Raw genomic sequence first — 9,425 nt, forward strand, 5'->3', positions numbered from 1 at the left:
TCTTGCTGTTGTCTGTAAACAACAAATTATATGAAGTAGATTTGAAAACCCAAAGAGAGTGTTTTTTCCCCTCAGTGATTAAGAGTATTATTTGAAGTGTCTACAGTGTTAGCAGTGGAGAAGGAAATGGCAACCCATTCCAGTATTCTTGCCTGGGAAATCCCATGGACAGAGGAGCCTGGTGGGCTACAGTCCACGGGGTTGCAAAGAGTTGGACACGACTGAGCGGCTTCACTCACTCACTCACTCCAACAGTCTTCTAAAAAATGTGCGAGTCTTATGAAGTTAGATGTGAGATGGCTGCTGATAGAATCTTCTGGCTTTAGCGGTAACTGGGATGGATGTAGAGGCAGTTTTTGAGTTCTGCTAACTAGAATGTAATCTTGGCATTCCACTACTGCATCCAGTTCAGCAAAACAAGTCCCCTCTCCTCTTCATTCACTTAAAAGAAACACTTATTGAACACCTACTAATGTTAAACTTTGAACTGAAAAAAACAATCCTTGTTCTCCTGGAGGTTTTGATCTGGCTCCGTGACTTTCAGTCCCAAAGAATTGGCAAGAAAACAAGCAAAGACCAACAAACACTTCTGCATTTGCAGGGTTTTTTTTTTTCAATGTAGATAAACAAATTTGGAACTGATGAATGAATGTTATTCTGTGCATACCCTTCCAAATTGTGTGCAAATAAATGCCCAGTGTTTGCTGTTTGAATTGTTGTAATAGATGCTGCATGTGACAGTGATTTTTGAACCTGTCAGGATAGAAAAATGTACCTTTTCTTTTTTTTTTTTTTTAACTATTTTTCAGTTGCTCAGTTGTGTTTGCCTCTTTGCTACCCCATGGACTGCAGCACGCCAGGCTTCCCTGTCCTTCACCATCTCCCGGAGTTTGCTCAAACTCATGTCCATTGGTGATGCCATCCAACCCTCTCATCCTCTGTCATCCTCTTCTCCGCCCGCCTTCAATCTTTCCCAGCATCAGGCTCTTTTCCAGAGTGAGTTCTTTGCATAGGTAGCCAAAGTATTGGAGCTTCAGGATCAGTCCTTCCAGTGAATATTCAGGACTGGTTTCCTTTAGGATTGACTGGTTTGATCTCCTTGTAGTCCAAGAAACTCTCAAGAGTCTTCTCCAACACCACAGTTCAAAAGAATCAATTTTTCGGTGCTCAGCTTTCTTTATGGTCCAGCTGATTTTTCTGTAGCTCAGATGGTAAAGAATATGCCTGCAATGCAGGAGACTTGGGTTCGATCCCTGGGTCAGGAAGACCCTCTGTAGAAGGGAATGGCAACCCACTCCAGTATTCTTGCCTGGAGAATCCCATGGACAGAGGAGCCTGGTGAGCTTGTTGGTGGGTCACAAAGAGTCAGACACGACTGAGTGACTAACACTGCTACTACTCACATCCATACATCTGACTACTGGAAAAACCATAGCTTTGACTATACAGACCTTTGGCAGAAAGGTGATGTCTCTGCTTTTTAATATGCTGTCCAGGTTTGTCATAGCTTTTTTCCCAGGGAGCAAGCATCTTGATGGCTGCATTCACCATCTGCAGTGATTTTGGAACCCAAGAAAATAAAATATGTCACTGATTCGACTTTTCCACATCTGTTTGGCATGAAGTGATGGGCCCAGATGCCATGGTCTTAGTTTTGTGAATGCTGAGTTTTAGGCCTGCTTTCACTCTCCTCTCTCACCCTCTTCAGGGCTCTTTAGTTCCTCTTCTGTTTCTGCCATTAGAGTGGTATCATGTACATAATCTGAGGTTGTTGATATTTTTTCTGATATACACACCTTGGTTTATTCAGACAGCAGATATTCAGAATGCCTGCAGTGCTGGATACTGGGTGAACAGGAGTGAATTAAGAAAATAAAACCCCATGTTTCCTAGAGATCACAGGTGTAGCTTGTTTAGCAAAGGGTTTCAAATCCTATCTCTGCTCCTTTCTTGAGGTATGACTTTGGGGCAAGTTACTTAACGTCTTTATAACTCAGTTTCTTCATCTATAAAATGGCTCTAATAACTACATAGAGTTGTGAAGATTAAATGTTTTTACCACTAATGACTTGATGGATGTGAGTCTGAGTGAACTCCAGGAGTTGGTGATGGACGGGGAGGCCTGGCTTGCTGCCATTCATGGGGTTGCAAAGAGTCGGATACGACTGAGCGACTGAACTGAACTGAACTGAATGACTACCAATATTATCATTGGTAGATAATGGTAGAATGACTACTACAATATTATCATTGTTACTGTTCTGTGCCAGTAGTGGAGTATAAACAACAATTTTGAATTGAAATGGGGATAAAGGACCTCCTGGGGCATTTTGTAAAACTAACCAAACTTTCATCAAGAATGTTGGATTCAAACTCCACTTATTTATTGAGTGAGGCAGGTCATTACAGAATCAAGAGTGGTCAGTAAGTGGTCCTTTAGTTTCTTTGGAGGTTTTTATTCACTAATCAGGTCTCCCTTCTCCCTTTTTTGTAAGTCTGGCATGTTGATTTGACCGTATGAGAAATCTGAGGAAATAAACTTTTTCTATGAGGAGAGAATGGTAGATACCTTAGAAGCAAAGAAGCTTTTACACTGAGAGAACTGAGAGACCTTTAATTCTACAACTAGATTCAGCTGTCTCTTCTTTGACTTGAAAAAATGACTGATAGACACTAATGAGAGAAAATTAATTTAAAATATATGTGTGGTGCAAAAGGGTGTAATACAGAAACTAAAAGTTCCTCACCAGTCCTCCCAGTAGTCCCCCAAAGTAACCTCTGTTATTTCTTTTGTATCCTTCCAGAAATTTTCTTCATATGTATAAGCATATATGTCAGTTCTTAAAATCAGTGAATCTCCCTTAAACCCAAATCCACAGCCACTTAAGGCCCTTCCCCAGAGACAACCTGATGGGCTACAATCCATGGAGTCGCAAGAGTGGGACACAACTTAGCGACTAAACCACCAGACAACCAGTGTTCTTGTGTATCTGAGGATAGTCAGTATAATACTTCTGTAAGCTAAAACATGAATGTATATGCACTGGTGTAAAGTGTAATGTATATTTGTCTATGTGAATGTATTTTTTTTTCTCTTCGGATGTTCTGCATTTTACATTTCTAGAAAGTTTACCGTCAGACAGTGTAGGGGAATCTCTTTCTCTCTCATTTTCCCCCACACCCTTACTACAATGAATTTAATCTTTTTTGATTTTTGCCAATCTTCGGTGAAAAATAATATCTCATTTCTGGTGCTGTGTCTTTCTTTAATTATGAGTGAGTTTGAGGATTTTCATATATTTAGTTGCATGTCCTTTGTTCATTTTTAATTGGATTTCTTCTTAATTTACGTAAGATCTTTATATATTTAACAACTTAGCTCTTTGTTGTAAGGCTTGCACTAGTCCTAAATTCAGTTTGTTGGTTTTCTTTTTACTTTGGATATAGAAGTCTCAAAGAAGAAGAGGAAGAAGAGGAAACTACCCTCTGATGTGAATGAAGGGAAGACTGTCTTTATCAGGTATGACTTTCTGTCTGGAGAACTGCTGTTTCTGTTGCCTTCGTAAGTTTTTCTTCTCTTCTTCCTCTCTCCCTTCTTCTTCTTTTTTTCCCACTAATTATGTTAGGTAGGCCAAAAAGTTAGATGCATGTAAGACCATCAGCACATCTGCCTAGGAACGTAGCACACGATGAGAAACGTGTGGGAGAATCGACTATACACAGGAGATAAACAGCGGGGGTCTTTGTATCTTGTCCTCATTTAGATTTCATTCTTTGTAATTGGGGTGGCGTCAATGGAACAAATGAATTCTTCAACTGTTATTAATAGAAGCATCTTGCTTCTGGCCTTTGTTTTAGGGTGAGTGCTGGGGAGGGATTGTACCTCTTGTCCCGAGTTGATTCTGTCCTCACGCCTGACTGATCTAAAGTCACGTCCATAAAGTGAAGCATCCCGTCTGTTTCCTGGAAAAGTGAGAGAGGGGGACACCGTGTCATGTTGCCTTTGCTGTTTCAGTTGCACTGACTGCGTAGGTTGGCATTTTCAGGAAGTCGGGATGTCCTTGGCACACCTCAACGGCCTTTTCGTCCTTTCTTAAGTACCATTTTTGCTAGGGCTCTTTGGGTCTTATTTTAGAAATTTCTGTTTTATTCTCTTGTACAATCTTTTAAAGATGGTTTTCATTATGCAAGTAATTTATGTTTATTGTGGGAAATTTAGGAAATGAATAGGCAAAAAGACATACACACAAAATTAACTTTCATCACTACTCAAGGAATACCCTTGCATGTGTTCATATCGTAAATACTTAACAAGGATGATTTCAGCTTATACATGCTGTGCTGTAGCCCATTTTCTTCTTTTATAGCACGTCTCTCCATTTTTTTTTTTTTTTACTGTGTTATTTGGAATTTCCATATAAACAATTTCATGTTTGTAGAGAATTCTGTGTAATAGGGATGAGGAATGTCACACTTAGAAGCCTGTGACCTCAGGACCAAGATTCCCTTCCTTACACATCTTTTTAATTTAAAGAGAATTTAGGAAAGTAAAGGGATGAAAGAGAGAAGGCTATGAACACGATGAGGCAAATTAGAAGCAATAATGTAGCTAGGATGTGTCTTATTGCAGAAAATCTTTTTTATCTTGGTTGCTCAATAAGATGAAACTGTTGATGGAGCTGTTAATTGAGCAAAAGAGAAGTAAAATTGTAGATATTTATTTGGAACTCTTTTTCTTGCCCCTGGAAGGCTGTGCATAACTGGGTTAAGAACCTTTACACTATGTTGAAGTTTAGTAGAACAAAATCTCCTTCCAACATTTTTTAATCCCATCAAGGGAAATAGTAATTTTCTCTCTCTCTTCCTCTTTTTTTTTTTTTGTACTTAGCTAATAAACTTTACCATGTTTGGTTTTGAGTTACTATTTTGAAGGATTTTCTGACTTTTGTAAACTTTTAACTGAAACCTAGATTTCATAGGAATACAGAGGAGACATTGAGATGTTTGATTTCTCATTTGCTGTCAGTCTTTTGGTTCTCAGGGAAACTAATTTTGGCCAGTTTAAGTGAAAAACCTGGTTTGTTGGATGAACGTTAGGGTAGCTCACAGAATCAAGGTTGTCAAAGAGCAAACCTCAAGAAGGGCCCTTTGCTGGGTCCTTTGCTGTGGAAGACTGTGTGATCCTTTGTCTGAAGACACTCATTCTTGTTTTATCCCTTGTTGAGGTATAACATGTATTCTGTAAAGTATGTGTACAACCCAGTGACATTTTTCATGTATATAGCCACAGATATACATATACCTTTATATGTGGAGATACATATATATGTTACAGAACATTTTCTGCTCCCCACACTGCTGTTTTGAGGTGAATCTGTGTCTGCAACTTCTGATGTTTGTATATGTGTGTTCAAGTTTTATATTCCTGGGAGAGAGACTCTGATTAACAGAGGAAGGTCAGTCAGTTATGGCCGATGGGCAGAGTCATACATCAGTGGCCTGGCTAGTGGGGGTCACCCCTTGGTGCTATCCTTGAGGAGGGTGGTTCCAAGGAACCACTCCAGATGATGTCTGACTCACTCACCTGGTACTGGAACACAGGGTCTCACTTTTGTAATTGACCTCTCTTGTGACCTGATTGTCCTCCATAGAAACCTGTCCTTTGACTCAGAGGAAGAAGACCTTGGAGAGCTCCTGCAGCAATTTGGAGATCTTAAATATGTCCGCATCGTCTTGCATCCAGACACAGAGCATTCTAAAGGTATTTGCTGTCATCTGGTCAGGCCCAAAACAATTGAGACCACTGTCATGGGCACTGATTAGGCTACATGAGAGCATAATGTGTGCCCTCCCAGGGGTCCACCGTCATCCAGGTTTCTGTGATCCATAGAAGCACCAAGGACATTCTGAGGTTGTCTTCCAGTGATGTCAGACTCAGCATCTGTCATGGTGTTGCCAGCCGTAATTTTGTCTAAGCGTTTTAAGCTCTTGCTTATTTACTTTAGGGTAATGAATTCCATTTGTTGTTCTTTGAATTTCAAATGTGATAGCATCTCATGGGTATTAATCATTCCACAGTGCTTGAAATTACGGAGATATTTTTCCGTTGCTTTTGTTAGTGAGGGAAGCTGATGGAAACTTTGTTGCAATGCCAACAGTCAAAAGGAAAAGCAGAAGTGCTGCCTTAGTGGTGGTGCTGGTTTTTTTTTCCCCCCCCTAAGCTATTTCTTTTGAGCTTAAAGATTGACCACTCCTCATTCTAATATACTGTTGTTAGATAAGCATCTTTTCAACCCATTCATAATCTTTGATTTTTATCAAGTGCAGTTGTTCTGCTAAAGCAGTGACTTTTTAATTCATTCTGGTTCTTGATCCTTTTGAGATCTAGCAAGAACTCTGAACCCTATCCTCATAAAAATGCCATTTCTGAGTGTTTTGGAGCTCTCTGGAGCCTATCTATGGATTAATTACCTCCATTCTAAGTCTTATTTTCCAGTTTGATGAAACCTGATCATTTTTAGTTTTTACTTAGCTATAGAAGATGTAAAATGAGGTAGTGTAATGGAAAAAAGACTAACCTGCTTTCTGGAGGTTAGGGGTCTAATCCCAGCTAAATCACCAGCTGGGTGATTTTTTGGCACCCATTTAACCACTGTGGGCTTCCGTTCCTTATCTGTACAATGAGTGGGTTCAACTAGAGTAATCACTCCAGGTGCTTTTAGCTCTGATACTCAATTATACTTCTTGGACCTTCTCCATTTTTATTTTTCTGAAAATGGGCAACTAGAATTGCATAGAATGTTGCAAGTACTGTCTGATACTGCTTGACTTTGGTCATCTCTTTTATCTCTTTCTGAGTGCCCTAATGTATTGGGTTGACATTTTTAGAATGGAGTCTGTGGTTGAACTGCTCAATCTCTTTCTTGGTCTGTTAATGTTAGCTGAGAGTTAATGGTTTTAATAAGCATAGTTTTTGGTTTTTTTTTTCCCATGATACGTTGTCTTTCCCTAGCTCATATTAGATTTTCCTGGCACTTTTTCTGCCTACTCGCACAGCCTTGGCTGCCTCCTACCCCTCATCCCTGTCAGCTGCTGTTTTGCTGCCTGGAAGGGCTAAGTATTATCTGAAGACTTTTGGGGAAGTGTTAAAACTGACCCAGTAGATACCCTGGAAATTCCCATGATAACATTCGTACCCATTCAGAGAGAAGAACCCACCTCATTTTCTTCATATTGGACTTCTTTCTGTATTACTTGTTGCTTCCTATTGATTATCTGTTAACGGTGGATGTCATGGTAGGTGCTTTGGATGTAGAAACAGCCAAGAAACATGAGCTTTCTTCCTGAGACGTTCAAGTCTTTTAGGGAAGATGCTCCCTGACATCCATAATAGAAATGGGAGTGGAGGATGGCCTGGGTGGAGTGTGGGGCAGGGGAGGGATGCAGGGGTACTTAGCCCTGCCTGCAGGAGGCAGGGAAGGCAGGGAAGGCCTCACTAGATGTGGCCTTTGGGTTGGCCTGCCACATGCGTCCTTGCAGCTAGTTGGCTGCCATTCATTCTTAGAGGGGCAAAGGGTCAGTGCCACAGTAGCTCTAGGAAATATGACACTGCCTTCCTCTGTGAGGGAAGAATTAAGGTTTATAGGAATGCTAACAAAATATTATGGAACTTAATTTTTTTTAGTTTACTGTAAAGTGAACTTTTTTTTTCCCTTATAAAAGCTGCTTTTTATCAAAAGCAAAAGATTAGGGTAGTTGATAGGCCCTGCCTCTAACCAGTGAAAGGTATACCTGTGGAAATTCTATAGCAGGAGTCAAAAGTTGAGCTCATGACTTTCCAGTTCACCACTATATTCACAGGGTAGAGGCCAGGGACTTTTACTCCAGAAACTAGACCTGCCCTCACTTGATGCCTCCTTAGGGACTCTGATGACAGTGAGATCTGTAGTTTCAGGCTTAAGTGGTTGCTGCTTCATTTTTTTTTTTTTTTTTTAGTCCTCTAACAAGCACGTAGAAAGTAATACTGAAACATTAGCCTGGAATTTCTCTAGTATTTCTTGTGGATATTTCTCATTGCATGAGATGGTGCAACTAAAGTTTCTAAGAAGCATTAGAAAAGATGCAGGCAGTAATAATAAAATTCCATTATGAGCAGGTGTGCCATCTTGCCTGTCTTGAACCCCTGGTGTTGGACACAGTACTTTTTAGTTAAGTTTCATTGTACTTAACACAAGGATGCTACTACCCCTTCCACTTCAGTCAGGCTGCCACCGTGCGTAGTGTTGTCTTTGGCTTCCAGTGGGCTGTGCGAGTTTGGGATCTCACCTGGTTTTGTCTCTCTGTGCAGGCTGTGCATTTGCCCAGTTCATGACTCAAGAAGCAGCCCAAAAATGCCTGGAAGCTGCTTCTCCAGAGGCTGAGGTAAGGAAGACATCCTTTACTCTATAATTTAGGTGATTGCCTCCCAAGGGCAACAGCTGATATTTCCACAAAACTTTATTATTATTATTGTCAATGATATGAAAACAATAAAGCTAAGACTTACTGAATACATAGTGTGTGTTAGGACTTCCCTGGCGTCTCAGCTGGTAAAGAATCTGCCTACAATACGTGAGACCTGGGTTTGATCCCTGGGTGGGGAAGCTCCCATGGATGAGGGCATGGCAACCCACTCCAGTATTCTTGCCTGGAGAATCCCACGGACAGAGGCGCGTGGTGGGCTACAGTCCATGGGGTCACAGAGAGTCGGACACGACTGAGGGACTGAGCACAGCAGAGTGTGTGTTAGGCGCTGAGCTTTACACACATGACCTTGTTAAATCCTCACCTCAGTCCTATAGGTGTTTGTAAGGTGAGTAATTTTTTATAGGTGAGGAAGTAGGTATAATAATCTATATTATGGGTCAGTTTCTTATATCGGTCTCTATATCTGCTGATGGCGTGAAAGACTGGGACAAGAAGGGATTAAGGCCATCTATGAAGTGGAGTAAATGAGAGAGAAAGTGTGTAGGTGATAGAAAATTTTTCTGTGTGTTCTATAACCAAGTATAGATTGTTTTGAGCTGAGTTACTGTGTATTGCCATTGTCTCTTAAATTCTCATGAGTAGAGTTATCAATACTATTTCATTAGCTTTCTTTAGCATACTAAAAATTTGCCTATTTACAGATCGTTTTTCTTAATTTGGTCCTACTTTGGGACTAATCAACTCCCTGAAAACAAACGAACACGTGGCCTTTGCACAGCTGTGCTAAATACTGTTCGGCTCAGTGATCCACTTGCATCCAGCTGGCCTAAAACACCCTAGCGGCGGGGTCCACACAACAGTGGGGTTTGCTGTTTTCCCTTTCCTTCGTGCTCCTTGTCAGGTGCTTAGTTTCTACTCATCATGAATTTTGAGAGAGAGGTCGCAATCTGTTTCAGGGT

The 9,425-nt window shown here is 40.7% G+C and overlaps 1 protein-coding gene across 1 annotated transcript in view; it reads left to right on the top strand.

Annotated features, from left to right (window-relative positions):
- RBM28 (RNA binding motif protein 28) overlaps window positions 1–9,425 on the top strand; it is a 32,911-nt gene that overhangs the window by 8,847 nt on the left and 14,639 nt on the right. The window contains exons 9-11 of the mRNA XM_010831765.1: window positions 3,448–3,520; window positions 5,652–5,761; window positions 8,348–8,421. Coding sequence (XP_010830067.1) covers window positions 3,448–3,520; window positions 5,652–5,761; window positions 8,348–8,421 — 257 coding nt within the window. The remainder of the gene's footprint in view (window positions 1–3,447; window positions 3,521–5,651; window positions 5,762–8,347; window positions 8,422–9,425) is intronic.

The sequence above is a fragment of the Bison bison genome, unplaced genomic scaffold (genome assembly GCF_000754665.1).
Source record: "Bison bison bison isolate TAMUID 2011002044 unplaced genomic scaffold, Bison_UMD1.0 scf7180017864530, whole genome shotgun sequence".
NCBI lineage: Eukaryota > Metazoa > Chordata > Mammalia > Artiodactyla > Bovidae > Bison > Bison bison.